The sequence below is a fragment of the Eriocheir sinensis genome, chromosome 27, assembly GCF_024679095.1.
Source record: "Eriocheir sinensis breed Jianghai 21 chromosome 27, ASM2467909v1, whole genome shotgun sequence".
Taxonomy (NCBI): Eukaryota; Metazoa; Arthropoda; class Malacostraca; order Decapoda; family Varunidae; genus Eriocheir; species Eriocheir sinensis.
This window is the reverse complement of record NC_066535.1, coordinates 9,133,405-9,150,095: the sequence shown is the minus strand read 5'-3', so window position 1 is coordinate 9,150,095 and position 16,691 is coordinate 9,133,405. Positions and strand designations below refer to the sequence as shown.

Sequence of the window (16,691 nt, the reverse complement as noted above, 5' to 3'; positions counted from 1 at the left end):
ACAAGAGGTAGGTTTCTATCGAAAAGTAAATATTCACTTCATTCAGTGGAGAGAGAGAGAGAGAGAGAGAGAGAAAATATTCATATCACCGAGATATCCACTCAGGCACTCAGTCTCAGCCTCACTCGTGTGAGGAAGAAATGAGGGACACCAAGAGCGACTGGCTAGTATTGGTACCGGTACCGAGCAATCTGGTACCGGTACCGTACCATATAGCTGGTACCGGTATCTGCCCACCCCTATTGTTGAGTAGCATGGCAGCGTGGGTACTGTATTGTTGTTTAAGTGGCGCGCATAAAGAACTGAGCTCAGCTGTGTGGCCGTGGTGCCGTGTGAGTCCAGTTGCGTGAGACATCTGGTGGCCATTCCATAAAATATCGCGTATAAGTGAAAAAAACTGTAAATTAAACATTTATTTGGATTTTGGACCCCGCGTTATTTCAAAAACGCATAAACCAAACTCATGTAAATCGAGAGTTACCTGTAGTACATAGTATTGAATCTATTTGCCTTAATTTCAGACAGTACTTAATGTCATTGACCTATGACTGAGGGGTATTAGGTTTTAGCAGACTAGCCACCTGTACCAACCGTGCTTCAATATATACAGACACTATAGTATTTCCACTATAGTATTTCCACAAGAAACTGGTGGGTGGGGTAGTGGCGGCTGCAGGGTCGGCCCCGCCCCGCATCTTGCCACACACTCTCAACACCTTTTGCTTCCTTTCATATGTCAGCTATTTACTACCTTTAAATGAATTTAATTAAATAATTGGATTATCCAATAAGGTCATATAGTGTTAAGATTGTTTTGTTTTTAGGAAAATGACAAAGATTTTGTATAAATACCATGACACTTGACAACATTGTATTCCAACGTTGTCAAGTGTCGTGGTACAAAATCTTTGTTGTTATCCTAAAAACGAAACAATCTTAACACTATATGACCTTATTAGATTATCCAATTATTTAATGAAATTCATTTAAAGGTAGTAAATAGCTGACATATGAAAGGAAGCGAGAGGTGTTGAGTGTGTGTGGCAAGGTGCGGGGCGGGGCTGACCCCGCAGCCGCCACTACCCCACCTGCCAGTTTCTCGTGGAAATACTACCTATACCTTAGTTACGAACATTCGACTTATGAACATTAGGACATACGAACAGACTGCAGTGGAAGTTAAAATCATGTTCGTAATACTTCCGCAAGTCCGAATTTTGAGTTGCACACCTCCTGCATAGTAGAATGTTTTGCTGCAACCCACGCCGGGCAGCACCACACACTGGCTGAGAGTGGCATTTTAGTAACACGCTTGTCAGTGGTAACACGCGTTCACTTGTGCTCTAGCTGTTCGTTACAATTCAGTATATGAACAGCCTTCTGGAACGTAACTTGTTCGTAAGTTAGGGAAAGTCTGTATATAAATACAGGTTAGTCTAGTATTTAAAATTTAGTTTAAAATTGTATCTGAAGTAAAAGGCTTCCTTGTAGTTTTGTCACTTTTCTCATGTACACCACCAATGATTTTTTACCAAGCTTGGTAGCATGTTTTATTTCAATAGAATCAGGATATGGGAACACCAGTTTGAGTATGCTCTTCTTTACTTGACATAATTACAGGTGGTAGTATGCATGTAAAGGTACAAAGTAATGTGCAAGTTGTTAAAGTATTTATTTCCTTGTAACATTACCCTGTTTACCATATTTTACATTCTTTGATATCAGGATTCAGTGCTGTACCTTTTTGACAGCTAAATGCTGCTTTGAACTGTGGAGTATTAGCAAGGGTGGCTGTAACCCGTGCCCAATCAGGAGGGTAGTGTTTGATACCAAGGAGAGGGTTTTCTGGGCTTGAGGTTGAACAAAACATTTGGGCATAGTACAAGAAAAATAACTGCTCTGATGAAAGGTTCAATTTTTCCAAGAAGTTACTTATTGTAGCTGGTAGTTGATGATGCTGAAGGTGGGTGGAACCTGCCATGAATGCAGTTTGAACACTAGGATCATCAGCCATCACCTCTGAGATAGTCTGTAAGCCCTGGATGGGATAATAGGCTTGACTATACTGCTCAACTCGACACGTGACATGCTTTACAAAGTCTTCTACGGTTTTCTCATCCCACATAGTAATATTAACTCTTCCATACATGTCTCTTGTGCGACCCACAAAATCAACAGAATGGCCCAGTTCGTGGCTGATCAAGGTTCCCATAGTGGCGTAGGCCAGGTAGACTGGCAGCCTAGTGCTATATACAGGGTGTAGGAGTCCACCCAGAGGGATCAGAAGGGCATTACGCCGGTACAGGTAAAAGCTTATCACAGACAAGGGAGACAGAACCTGCCATTCACTGTATAGGTGTGGTTGTCGCAAGAGTTTCATGTGGTTATCACGATTAAACTTTAGTAAAGCCATTTGATTGGTGAAAAAGTCCTCATTGAATGTCAGATTTTGAAAGTAGTCATGTAGCTCAAAAGGATTATCTACAATGGGTGGGTACCCTACCTTTATGGCAACTTTACTTAATTTTTCTAGTAGGACACTTTTTGCATTAGCCTCTAACCATGTAAAAGAATCTATGTATTTAATATATTCCTCTCTTATTACGTCAGCCATTTCTGTGACGACCTGGATGTTATCACTGATGGTTGTTTTAGGAAGATTTTCTTTGAAGATTTCTAGTAACAGGTGACTTGTTGCAAGGGGAAGCCTTTCTACCACCTCCTTGACACAGGGGCGCAAACGGAAATTTGAAATTGTTGTATTGACTTTGGTTATTTCACGAACTAGTGGCAAAATAGCATTCCTAGCTGGCTTGTGTAAAATCTGGCTGTATGATTGTATCACCTGCCACCGAAGATACACATAAAGTCTCTCCACACCATGAGTTGAAATTTCCAATAATATGTGTCTGGAGAGAACTGCTAAATAGTCCTGAACTTGGGAGAGAATTTGTTCATCTTTTGTAATGTATACACCCACTCTATTGAAAGCACTGTTGAAATACTTTTGCCATTCTAAAATAGGAGCTAGTTCATCCAAGCTCTCTACACCTGTCCTGTTTACTAATGGTGATCCCTTAATTGGGTGGAAGGTCTCAAAGAACTCAACAATGACACTGACTTCATTATCTAAGCTATTACTGTTAAAAGTACCAACCAGTTCTAGTAATGTTTTGGCATATAGACCGTACGCTCGGATAAGGTCTGTTTTCCCCTCTAGTTCTGTTCCCTGTTGTATTAGCTCTGCGGGCGGCACGTTCAGTTCAATAGCCATGGCATCCCGAATCTTATTGTCTGTCTCAACTTTCCAGCTGAAGAAAGCATAAACATGAAGGTCATGGTGAACAAACTCGAGTAGCTTCTGGAATGCCTGTAAGGGTTGAAGTTCTTGAGAAGCAGTAGTGTACATTTGGTCCATTTGATTTAGCACTCCTTTTAGCGGAACCACATCTTTCTGCGATAGCAGCTCCTCGTTTTCGCAGGATTTATAATAGTCTATCATAAGGGCACGAACAGAAGGAAGGGCGTTATTTAGCGGGGAATCACTCGTTTGTGTATCACCTTCACTTGTCCTCTGTGATAGAATTGTGTCGTTGGAAAGTTGTTTCAGTCTCACCTCCATCAAGCTCCAGAGTAGTAATGTCATATTGTCAAAATTGCTCCACCTGGCCACAGCCTGAGGGGGCGGGTTGTGAACACCCCACCTCCCGCAGGCGTACTCATAAAAGTCGTGGCAGGGGTCTGCTGTTAGGTTCATGGCCTTCTCAACGCCTGTTATCAAGAACTCGTAGTACTCCTCGTCGCTGAGGGCATTGTCTACCCTGTTTGAGTTCTCTTGACTCAGGAACACTGAAGTTTTCCTTGAAAATCTTTCTTCTGAGTCACTGTCACTGTCTGAAGCACTTACGGGGATATCGGTGGAGCGAGAATCGGGAAGCTCCTTTGAATTTAACAACGGAACTAGGACGATCACGAACACCAGACCGGTGACGATAATTCCTGCTGTACTAAGGACGACCAGCCGCTTCACGCTGAACCCGGGCCTTTCCTGGAGGGTCTCCCTTTCCGGCTCGGGTCGTGGTGAAAGCGCGGAGAGAGGGATGCCCAGGGGAGAGGCTGAGACTTGGGGTCGCCGGGAAGCGTCTTTATCAGATTTGTCGTCTCTTCCCAATGTATTCATCTGGGCGTTGTGCTCATTTGCTCCAGTCCCTCGCACATGGCTCTGGACAGGTAGTTCCGTTGGTCGCCCAGTAGAACTTTCTCTGTTATTTCGGAATCCCATGGTGCTGATCAAGTGTTCTCACCACCACGTTCACTGGCTCGCTTGGAGAGTTGCTTCACCGCTTCAGGGGACTTCAGAAACGTGGGAACCTTCTCTTATCGTCATTGTTCCGAGGCGATAACACGTGCCACACACGCTGAACGGGCAAACACTGCGGTTCAAGTATTTAGTTTTGAATCTTCTCCCGATTTACCAATGTGCCTCATGGTTAGCGCACCGTCTGTCGGAAGGCTCTGCTGGCGTGAGGGAGGCTGTGTTCGTGAGTGGCGGGCCGTGTGATGTGTGTCGTGTAGCTGTGTGGGTCGCGCAACCGTGGGCGGCCAACCAGCAGTTCTCCCTCTCACTGTATGAGGGAGAAGCGCAGGTTGCCCGCCCAAGTCACGTCTTACCTTGCCTCCTTACCAGATGTCGCCACAGTCTCGTTTATCGTACGTTTATTTATATATTGTTTTTCTCATTCACAGAAACTCAACTTACTTTATTTATTTATTTATTTTTTTACGTCGGTATACCACATGAATATTTATTGTAAGAACATTGAGCAACCATCATCATCATCACCCTCGTCATCATTAATATCATCATATATAAAAGTATCAAAATCAGTCAAGAAGCTCCAACTATGAAGTTATATTTTTCTTGACACGAACCTTTCGTTTCCTCCCTTTCCGTCCTGCTTTCCTTTTTACCATCATTCTTAGTATGTATTCATAACAGCTCTTCCGTGTTATTCTGTGTGTGTGTGTGTGTGTGTGTGTGTGTGTGTGTGTGTGTGTGTGTGTGTGTGTGTCATATAATGTACCTGGCAGTCTAGCAGTCATAACTTCCTAATATCCCAAAGTGTTAAAAGGAAGAGGTGTCGTGTGTTGGCAGGGTGGTGTGTGTGTGTGTGTGTGTGTGTGTGTGGATATTCTCTCGGCCTGGGGTTACAGAGGCTACATAGAGCGTGTGGTGGAGGGTTTTAGGGGCGAGGGTCTTGGGAGTGCGGGAAGGCCAACGGTCCGGGTTATTACACGCGGAGAAAGGGAAGGGAAAGTCAACGAAACGAGTTATGCTGCGAGCGTTTGTTTGTAGAAGGGAAGGAGTTGCCAAGTCATTTTTTTTTACAAGCATCACCGTCTTTACACATAATATACTCAACCACTCACCACCACGCACCACCTTCTTGCCCATACCATCACACACACACACACACACACAGTAAGCCCCCCCACCCACCCAGCGCACGCCTATCCTCTTTATCATTCAACACAGCAGCTTGCAGTATGTCTCATCAAAGAAGAAATGTATAGTATAGATAGATGTGTGTGTGTGGGTGTGTGTGTGTTTACCTTGTAGTTTTACAGGGCTCGTGTGGCCCCGTCTCCATCTCAGTATTTGTCCAGCTTTTACTTAAAATTGTGCACACTCTTCGCTGATACTACATCCTCACTTAGTCTGTTCCAAACCTCCATGTTTCTTTGCGGGAAGCTATATTTCTTTGTCTCGCAAGCATCTTCCTTTCCTCATTTTTTTTTTACTGCCCTCGTGTGTTGCTGGTATTTCTTCCTTCTCAGTAGTAACTCCCCATTGTCTACTTCCATTTTAATCAATAATTTGTAAATTTGTATTAGGTATCCCCTTTCTCTTCTTTGTTCCAAAGTAGGTAGGTCTATTTCCTTTAACCTTTCTTCATATGGCAATCCCTCCAGTTCTGGAACCATTTTCGTTTCCATCCTTTGTATTCTTTCTAGTTTTTCTTGTGTTTCTTCTTATGGGGAGACCACACAGTTTCCGCATATTCCAATTTTGGTCTAATCATAGTGGTTATTATCTTTTTCATCATATCCTTATCCATGTAGTGGAATGCTAATCCTATATTTCTTACCATTCTATACGTGTGTGTGTGTGTGTTGCACCGGTAGGCGCCCATATGAAACAAATTGCGTCGGTATCAGATACCCCACGACTGTGTTCTAGGGTTAAAAGTCACGAGGTTCTGAGTTCCATTTCGATTTTTAAATTAAATTTTCATCTTTTTTCATTTTTCCTGGATATTTTTCTATATTATTTAATGTTTGGTTGAGAGAGAGAGAGAGAGAGAGAGAGAGAGAGAGAGAGAGAGAGAGAGAGAGAGTACTAAAACCGTTTATATCTTATACACAACTTTACCAATATTTAACTATATTATCTATATTAAGGTGAAAGCAATCATTAGTAATCGATTACGAATCGATTACTGACCACAAAAGTAATCGAAATAATCGATTGCAGAAAATATCGAGTATCGCCCTTCATTATAGACGAGTATAGAGTGAAGGGCTTGCCTGCAGAATGATTCGTAGCATCGGGGTGTTTACATTGCTGCATTCCAACTTCGTATAGTATCCGCACTCCTCCCTCTACCAGTTTCGTGTCTTATAATAATAATTGGGAGGACCGCCTCCTCCCTTTTAGTATATCCTCAGTTACTAATTAAATACGAGATCAAATAAATCTTGCCATCACCTTCACCATGGTGAATGACGAAATATGTCTGGATAAAAAAGCTTGTTAGCACCTTTGTCACGTCCAACATCGTCATTACGTAATCAGTGCTTCCCACTTTCCTCTCAACACCCAGTGAAAGTCTTGCCTTAAGTGCGTTAACGTCATGGTGGCTGTAGCATTATATTTGTATTGCAAGGCTTGGTGTGTGTGTGTGTGTGTGTGTGTGAGAGAGAGAGAGAGAGAGAGAGATGGGATATCGATGGAATGAGTGTGTCAAACCAGCGACTACTCCGTTAGACTGATTCAACATACGTATATTACCTGCATAGTCCGTCAACGCCAACTCCGGCTATACGGGCACGTACAGTCGCGATATGAAGTGATGTCGCCGCTCTCAAAATGTTTCGTACGGGAGCATTTGAAGGTAACGGAAGTGATGTGTATTTATTGTTTATGTTATAATGTTCCCTTTTAATGATAATCTATAATACGTTGTGATGTAAAACACGGTAAAATAACATAGTAGTACCTGAATTACAATTATACATTCATTTGTTTTAAAAAATGCGACTGCGAATGTAATGTGTTGTCTTCACTCTTCAGTACTGAAGACAACCTTGAAATGATTGAGCTCACGTCGTGTGCTTATCTTTGCAAAACAGTTGTTATTCGTTGTTCAGATTTAGGTGATATATATATATATATATATATATATATATATATATATATATATATATATATATATATATATATATTCTGGGTCATTCCATGAATTGTCTTCTGCAGTTATTAATACACACGCACAGTATGACACGAAGGGAATGGACAGTTACTGGCATTACTTTGCGTTTTATTGATTAAGAAACGATCAAATAATGTTTCACATTAAACACCTTTTATTCACTATGATGGCTTCTTATCATAAGCATGGGCACTGAAATATATAGCAACATTGCTCAGTGACGATGATGAATGAAGAATGCCTTCATAGGTAGGGTTGCCATATCTGAACTTAGTGAACTATCAAAATTCCGGACGCCTCCACGAACACTTGACCATAGCCTAATGTTTGGCAACGCTGCGATTACCCGCCCGCATTACGACCACCACCTCCATTTCAAAGCCATATTTTCTTATTTCCCTACCTTCCTCGATTATTCTATGGCACTTATAAGCTGTGGACATGTTCCACTGATCACCTCCAAGCATTAGAAGTCTACATGAAGCTTTTGTCATCGTTATATTGACCAAGAAAGGCAATGATGTTTGCGATCGGCGGCAAAGAGTTACAAAACACGACTATTCTGAAGCTATTTATTCTTATTTTTCCATCTCCGACTATCCCTCGGTAGTTATAGGCTGTGGGCATCTTCCCTTGATCACTGTCATGCATTACAAGTCCACGGAAAGCTTTTGTTATCGTTATGTTGACCACGAAAGGCAAAGAGTGAGTCAGGGCTGAATAATAAGTATGGTGCGCGGGCGATGACGTCATCATCAAACGAGAGTATAAATTAAATAAATGACGCCATCCTAGTTAAGGATATCGACTAATCATGCATTTCCTATATATTGTGCATATGTTAAATTTATTGTTGTCAACAATGATCATGAAAAGATAATTTTACTTTCTGTTTGAGTAATATGTCGATATTTGGACTTCATTTGACTTTCCTTGGTGAACGAAAACACATTGTGTCAAAATATTTCGACAAGTCTTCGTAAGACATCATTGAATATTTCTTTTCTATTTTTTTTCTAGCTTGTAAAATATATTTAGTTAAGTTATGATGAAGATACAGGAAAATAATGGTACTCTTGAAAATATATAACGATACTTGTGTGATCGAAAATAAACGTACACGGCGACATCACTTCATATCGCGACTGTACGTGGCACCTTATCCAGAAGCTGCGTATTTCCGCCACCCCACACCGTGTGCCGAATAAATTTAACTTACCAAACCTAACTTTACATAACCTTCCTAACGGGGTGGCTTCGCCCCCTTCGACCCCCCTTCCATTTGCGACAGAAAAGCAACGTGGCAGTGCTAGGGTGTTTCACGGCAGAGGGGTGAAATATTGAATTGAAAGGAAGTTTAATCCACATTGATGCCCGTGTTCCTTTTGCCTAGGAAGCTAGTCTGAACCAGTTTCAGCCAGATCGGAACACAGTAGGGGGTCCCACATGTTGCAGACAACCTGTGAGCAACCCTTAGTTGCCTTCACGTCTTCTTCATGTGCTTCTCAGAGGAAGCAGTCGAGGAATCTCATCACTCAGGATATGGCTGTTGCATTCGACCGGATGAACATAAGCTATCGTGACGCAGCGATGTCCTACAGCATCGTCGCGCACTCCTTGGGACATCATTTGGATGATATATCCATCTCCGCCTCAACAATGTATCGTTCTTGCCAGTCGCTTCAGAAGACTGCAGCAGATGGATATCAAGGGGAAAAATTTTGTCCTGGGGAGCCTTTGGTGTTGCACTGGGATTGAAAAAGGTTGCCTGAAATCACAGGTGACGGATCTGTGGACAGGATTGCTGTTCTAGTTACCGGGAACAGCCAGGAGAAGCTGCTTGGAGTTCCAAAAGTCCCATCTGGCACAGGAGTGGAGATGACACGCGTTTGCATTGACTGTCCAAACGAATTTTGGGCTTGTCCTTCGACACAACAGCATCGAACACCGAGATTAACATTGGAGCCTGCATCAAGATTGAGGAGGGTTTCGGGAAGCAATTTCTTTACCTAGCATGCAGACACCATATCTATGAAACCATTCTGGCCCAAGTCTTCCGGTATTCAATGGGCCCCACCTTTGGGCCCGATATTGGGGTCTTCCAAAGATTCAGAAAACATTGGAATTAGTACATCGACAGATCTCGGATCACTTCTGCTATTGATTCAGATATCTTCAGCATCCCTCAATCTCTTCAGCACTTCAGTGACCGAACTGTCATTGTCGTGAGGAAAGCTCTGGCTTCTGGTCAGCCACGGGACGACTACTGAGAACTTCTTCAGCAGGTTCTCCTTTTTCTCGGGGAAGAGACTGTCGCCAATGTGTCATTGAAGAGTCAGGAGCTTACCATATGGCCATTTACATTTTGAAGCTCTACCTCTTGCAGGACCAGTTCAAAATGACCAGGCAACAGTTGAAAGGAGTCAGAAATCTGCCTGTTCGTCACACAGTCATACGCAAAGGCTTGGTGTTGTGCGTCGAGAGCAGAGCAGGCTCCAGGTGTGTATTTCAAGTTCCTGCAGGACCTGGAAGCACTGCAGGCAGCTGCTGTTATCGTTGATGTTAATAAGCAAGCGCAAACTGCAATGAAGCAACACCTATGGTGCTTATCTAAGACGCTGTTCGGCTTGGCATTCTTCGATAAAGACATTCCGCAGGAGGAGGAACTAAGGATGCGAGACAACTTAGCGAACCCGCCATAAAGGAAAGCCTTGAAACATCTCGAGGGGAAAACCATTCTTGGCTCCTTCAAAGGAAAGAAAATATCGGATTTTGTAACGTCGAGGACGAAGGATCTCTTCACGTTACTCGACATCAATGGAGCCTTTGTCGAAAATCCCCTTTCATCTTGGGAAAGTAACTTGCACTACAAAGTAGGTATAAATATGGTCAGTGTCCTGACTGTGGTCAACGACTCAATTGAACGGGGGATCGCTCTAATCAACGATTTCAATACTGCACTAACAACGAAGGAAGAAGATAAACAGTTCCTACTAAAAGCTGTTTTCAAGCACAGGAAGCAATTTCCAAAGAAGCAGAAGGGGGAATTTATGAAGTAGTTGAGAAGTTGTTCTATTTGTGTCATTCTATTGATGAGGATGTGTTTTATTGGTCATTCATATTATAACTGTTTAGGAAATAAGTGAGTTAATTAATGCAAGACTGTATAATGAGGAAAGAAGTGCTTTTGTGGGACCACTTATTGTTGTCCAAGGAGTCAAATTTTTTGGCAAGGACTGTTATTTATGTAAAAGGAATACAAGCATCAATGTGGAATGAAAATATAATGTGATTCATTTTTATGAAACACCCTAGGCAGTGCGTTGTATTGACACAAAATATTTCATATAGCACCAAGGTGTTCTTTGCTGTAAGACGGGTGTTGTTCTGGAATAATACCGATGGGGGCTTCACCCCCTCTCGACCCTCTTCTATTTTCCGGAAGTCACTTGTTACTGCACTGCATTCAGGGACTAAAAATGTTTGTGATAGCATGTTTGTATGTATGTGTTACTCTATGTACATGGTGTTCAGTCATAACTTTTTTTCTTTTTCACTACAGAAAAGTAAGCAGACCAAAGGCCATTCCCTTCAACACCCTATAGCTCTTTCCACCTTCAGTATACTGTAAAGCACATTAGTATTATGTCTTCTTTTCCTTCTTATTATTATTAATATTGTTATCATTTTCTGCTTATTATTATTTTGAGAGAGAGAGAGAGAGAGAGAGAGAGAGAGAGAGAGAGAGAGAGAGAGAATGTAAGCTGAGTGGAGGCTTGTGTTCCCCCAGATTTCGGCAAAACTTGAGCTTCGATGTTGAAAGATCTGAGTACCTGTGTCCTTTGTGCGAGGCTCTGTGCAACACTGCTGTTCCCCTCCTGCCAGGGGTCACGTGGGCATCTGCCAGCCTCCCTGACCAGCCACCTCCTCCTACTCTCTCGTTGCCAGACTGGCTCAGGGGTCTCCATACTCTCCTCAAGTACAAGGTATGAACATGAAAACAGTACTGGCAAACTAAAACCCATAAAAATGTAGTTTGTTTGATGAGGAATGAAACTGCCTGCCAGATTTGTAGTTGTGCATATTGCATAGGAACAGCCCTCCTGATGCTCTAGAAAACTTACCTCATGCCTATTGTATTGCTAAAATAAGAATGCACTTGGCAAGTTTATTGAAGCATATTGAAAAACAATCTTTTCTTAACAAATATTATGTTATATTATTTTGTCAAGTTATGATTTCCTTTATACAAGTCATTTTTAAGTCATCAATATTGATGTGGAAAAATATTGATGTATGCATTCTTATTCTTACCTAGTGTCATTGATAATTTATTTACAATACAAATTCTTGTGTTCAACTCACTAGTTTGTAACTAACCTGCATACCTTTTATTGCCTTCGATAACATCTCATTAAAAAGCCTCAGGCAAATATAAATTTGACCTTCACATTTCTTGTCATTATGGAATGAAAACTATTTATTTTTAGTATATTCAGCCATGTGAAAGGACAAATTTTATTGCCACTGGACTTGTATTCCTTTTCTGAAACCCATTCCAAGCATTAACAGTGTTGTGTGGCACAGACTGTGATGGTGAATGGTGCTCGGCCCAGCGAGGAGACTGGCCACTCAGATGATGCACAAATGGACATCAGTCCACAGCCAGGTGGCATGGTGACTGGCCATGGCACTGTAGGTGGGATGGCAGCAGCTACCTCTGTAGGCGCTGGGGCAAGTGTTGCCACCATCCCAATGGGAGGGTTGCCTGGCAGGGGAAGAGGCTCCACAAATACTGGTATTCCTGCAATTATGAAGGCAGGGGATGGGGGTCAGGGGGGTAGGCCTCGTCGCTGGTCCAGGATCTCTTTCTACAAAAAACATAAAAAGGTATAAATTTATTTTTTAGTTTTCCTCTTTTTCTGTGTGTGTGTGTGTGTGTGTGTGTTGCATGCATGCATGCATGTGCATGCCTAACTCATAAGGTAAGTTACTCCAAGCTCACACTCGTTAAATTTCTAAATCTTTGCATGTTAAGAAACTTGTGCTTTCTGTTTTCCTTTTTGCTTCCTGATATTAAAAATCATTGGCACATTTTTTGCAGCATAGTATAGATCAACCCTGGCTGATCCTGGGCTAGCATGTTGCCAGGACATACACTGCATGGTGTCATTGCCTTCCCATTGCCAAATGGCAGCCTTGAGAAATGTCCATATACAAACCACATGTACTGATCACAGTAAATCATCATGGCACTAGAGGATGTTGCTAGATAATGGCATGAGGAGTGGATGTGGCCCATTGCTCTTGCCAACACCTTTTACACCTTTTATCAGGTGTATATTAAATGGCATAGTGAGGTAATTTTCCTTTTATAAAGAGGGCCATGGGGGCCCCAAGTTAAGTGGAGAAGGGTCATTATCCAGATTCAATTACCCAATTATCCAAGTTAAATTGTATTTCCCCTCTATTTTGGGGGAAGCCCCCTTTGTGTGCAAGCTATTATGTTTCACTTTGTCTCACCAAACAACCATTTTTCTAACTCCAAGGTCCTCTACTTCAATAAAATAAAATACATTCTAAATGCTAGGAGGCATCATGGAGGCAGGCCGAGCTGTTTATGACGTCCGCCCCAACTCACCCAACATAGGTTTCTCTAGTATTGGCTAACCCTTCATCTTCAACTAAATACGGCCATGAAAATATAGAGGTAGGGCATCACCAGTCCATGGCCATTTGCATACCAATATTTTGTACCCTTAATATGCTTACACCATTATTTCCATTTATATCCTTCTGGCATTCCTAACAGACTACCTTCATCTCATTTGAATCCTTCTTTAGTGCTTGGTAAAGGAGTCCATGGAAGAGGTATTTCCTGCATTGGTGACTGCCATTTTGGAAGTCAGTGTAAATCAACTTTCCTCCCAAACAGGGTTGAGTTTGATCAAGCATATATGTTTTGACTTTATTTAATGCCAACTCAAACCAACACATTTTATCCAAGGTTTACTTTTAAGGTTCATGAAAAATGACACATTTATCATAATAGGCCAATTTTTAAAAATATGAATTACTTTTTTTTCTTTTCTTTATAAAACAGATTTGAGTGTTGCTTATGATAGTGTAATTATAATCATTACCAATTTGAATTAGAGGCTATTTAATCTTTATTTTGGGGGTAAATATCAAAATAATTGATAAATCTTGATGATTATTATTATTATTATATGAATCAATTAAGGTGACCCGCCGGAAAGCACGAATGCTATAAGCCAAAAGGCCCAGTTGGCGACACTTCACTGATATCAGGAAATCCAGAATGAAGGAAAAAGGAAAGAATAGGAAGATGGAGAAAAATCTAGTAGGTAGCGAGCTAAGAGAGAAGAAAGCCATTCACATGTATTTTAAATGTTTCACAATTACTAGAATTAATAATCACATTAGGAAGTGTATTCCACGGTTTGACGGTCACTGGGATGAAACACCGGGAAAATTGTGATGTATTACATTGGCCGACAGACAAGGAACGGTCATTTAGCCCCAAGGAGTGTCGTGTAGCACGCGATGGGTGTGAGAGAGCAGGCAAACGACGGTGCAATGGGTGGTCAATATTAAACATAATTTTGAAAAAATAAGACAATGATCCCACCAAGTGACGATGCCGAAGATTAATCTTGAGATTCGGAAGAAGAAATTTAATCTGGTTGAACACTCTAACTAACAGCTTTAAGTGAGACTCAGCTGCAGAAATCCAAACAGAATGACAGTACTCGAAATGAGGCAGTATGAAATCGTAAAAGCATTTTTTTACAACATCATCAGAGGAATAAAGCTGACTGCACTTACGCAACAAACCAACTTTTTGTGAGACTGCCGACACAAGTGAACGCAGGTGCAACTCAAAAGTGAGTTTGGGATCAAGGGTCACTCCAAGCAACTTCAGTGAGGAACAATTAGGGATCGGTATTCCACTTACCGCACTATCAGGGTAAGGAGGAAAGGGAGTCCTTGACCTGCTAAGAACCAAACTGTGGGATTTACTTGGGTTCAGCTTCATACCCCACCGACCACATCAAGACAGAATCCTAGACACATCGCGAGTGAGAACATTGGCAATTCTCTGTCTATCCTGAGGGGAAGGAATTACTGCATATATAGAGGTGTCGTCAGCATATGCAACTATATTAGACTCGATTGCACACCACATGTCAAATGTATAAATAATAAAAATAAGGGGTCCCAGGACACTACCTTGGGAAACACCAGATATAACTGGATTAAAAGAACTGTAACAGCCTTCAAGAGTCACACGTTGCCTTCTCCCAGTTAGAAACTCGGAAAGAACTTGAAGGAAGCGGCCTCCAATTCCAAGAGATCTGACTTTAAACAAAAGGGCTTTTTGGTTAACACGATCAAATACGGAGCTAAAATCAAATGAAATTAGTCTAGCTTCATAACCAGCATCAAGAGGAACTTGTACGTCATGAGTTATGCAGATAAGAGCATCGAAGGTGCCGAGACCTTTTCTAAAACCAAAACCATATGATCATATATCTTGATAAAGCAAAGTTTGAATGAAGTAGTACTGATTTCTTGTTACTCCAGATCAATGCAAGTTGCAGTGCAATAGGATCTTGCCAATAATGTCTAACTGGTGCCTGGAAAAATGTCATTACAAGCAAGAATGTTATTTGCCTGACATTGAAATACATGGCTTTGTGGTTGCTGCAGCCCCAAAACTTTTAACACATATCTCCCATTTTAAGTCCTCCTATTAATAGTAGATTGAATAATAAGTATTATTGTTAAACTGACATGAGTAATGTCACTTTAAAAGAGTTCACTACCACCTAATCCGCAAGGTAGGACCTGAATGTAGCAGCTGAAAGACGGCTCGTGACATTGCCATTGTGTCTCAAGACTTGCCAGGGATTCACAGTTGCTTACTCAAAGTGTGCCAGCCAATCATAAGCCAGTCGCTGCTCACCCCTTAACAAAAACTACATAAATTCCTTATATTGGGGCTGAGAAGCTGACAGGACAAGGAACACTGGGGGCAGGAAAGCCCCCATGGCTGTGAACACAGTTTCTTATTTACAGCTCCTGTGCCTAGATATTATTATCTGGTTTACAAAGAAAATAGTAAGAACAAAAACATGCCTTTGACCCCTTGGATGCAGATTTCCTACAAGAAGACATCACCAGGCTTCAGGAGTGGAACAAAAAGTAACTGCTACAATGGACCATATTGGCTATACAGGCAGCACCATGTGTGGCCACTCATTGAACTGTCAAAGCAATACTTTCCATAGAACTAAAGTTATGTACTAGAGTGCATCTGAGGCTGCCTCCAGGATACAAGGCCTTGGTGCCGCCACCGCTCCAAACCAGCGACTGCACACACTTTACTCCTACCCAATTTTCTGACTACTATTTGACATGGAGAAAAACTGAAATCAGGTAGGAGTGAAGTGTGTGCAATCATCGGCTTGGGGCGATGGCGGCATCATGGCTGTGTATCCCTGAGACAGCCTGAGACATACTCTAATCCATAACTTGAACTCTATGGGAAATTCAGCTTGGAGTTGAGTGACCATGTGTGGCGCTGCCTGTATAGCCAATACCGTCCATTCAATGAAGAAAAATGTAAAATCATGCACCTTGGGAGGGGAAATCCAGCATACCTATATCACATGGGAAACACTCCACTATCCACCACAGACAGAGAAAGACCTGTGAGCATATGTTACCAGTGAAGGTGAAATTCATGCCAATTGCAGCAGATGGGTTAATATGAAAAGAAAATCATTTTCAATCGAAATAGAAAAGTCCTTAATTACAGACTAGTGTTAGGCAGTGATGTCTCCTCACAAGTAATGTAACTTCCCTTGCATTAATGGATGGATTTACTCATTGAAACATATTCTTCCGTTTCCTTGTTGGAAACACTAGTTATTGTATGTAAATCCAAGAGAAAGTATAAATCTTACAACACCTCCCATGATTAAAATGGCAGCAAACAAACCCTAAGGGCCGCTTTCACAGTCGTCTGGTATGCACCCTAACCAAAGGCCCTACCAACCTGATAACAGGCATTACCATCGCCTCGATTCGCTTTCACAGTCGTTTTCGTGGTATCGACGACTACCAGTGTGGTGACAATCCTGACAATATGAAGGTGCATGATTCGTTAGT

The 16,691-nt window shown here is 41.8% G+C and overlaps 3 protein-coding genes across 7 annotated transcripts in view; 2 read left to right on the top strand and 1 right to left on the bottom strand.

Annotated features, from left to right (window-relative positions):
- The window catches only part of LOC127004091 (endoribonuclease Dicer-like), a 109,055-nt gene that overhangs the window by 23,158 nt on the left and 69,206 nt on the right, over positions 1-16,691 (top strand). The gene's annotated exons all lie outside the window — the stretch shown is intronic.
- Positions 1-16,691, top strand: part of LOC127004090 (E3 ubiquitin-protein ligase UBR2-like) — a 45,115-nt gene that overhangs the window by 18,240 nt on the left and 10,184 nt on the right. For 4 of the 5 annotated variants that reach the window (XM_050871425.1, XM_050871424.1, XM_050871422.1 and 1 more), the window contains exons 22-23: positions 11,284-11,479; positions 12,081-12,383. In XM_050871425.1, coding sequence (XP_050727382.1) covers positions 11,284-11,479; positions 12,081-12,383 — 499 coding nt within the window. The remainder of the gene's footprint in view (positions 1-11,283; positions 11,480-12,080; positions 12,384-16,691) is intronic. The other variant, XM_050871426.1, reaches the window with a different exon arrangement.
- On the bottom strand, positions 1,660-6,300 carry LOC127004092 (endothelin-converting enzyme homolog). The gene has a single exon (XM_050871437.1). It carries the CDS (start codon positions 4,280-4,282, stop codon positions 1,697-1,699), a length of 2,586 nt encoding a protein of 861 aa, XP_050727394.1. The 5' UTR covers positions 4,283-6,300; the 3' UTR covers positions 1,660-1,696.

What these genes read in the sequence shown, in the direction of transcription:
- LOC127004092 (XM_050871437.1), bottom strand. Translation starts at nt 4,282, where the DNA reads ATGGGATTCCGAAATAACAGAGAAAGTTCTACTGGGCGACCAACGGAA.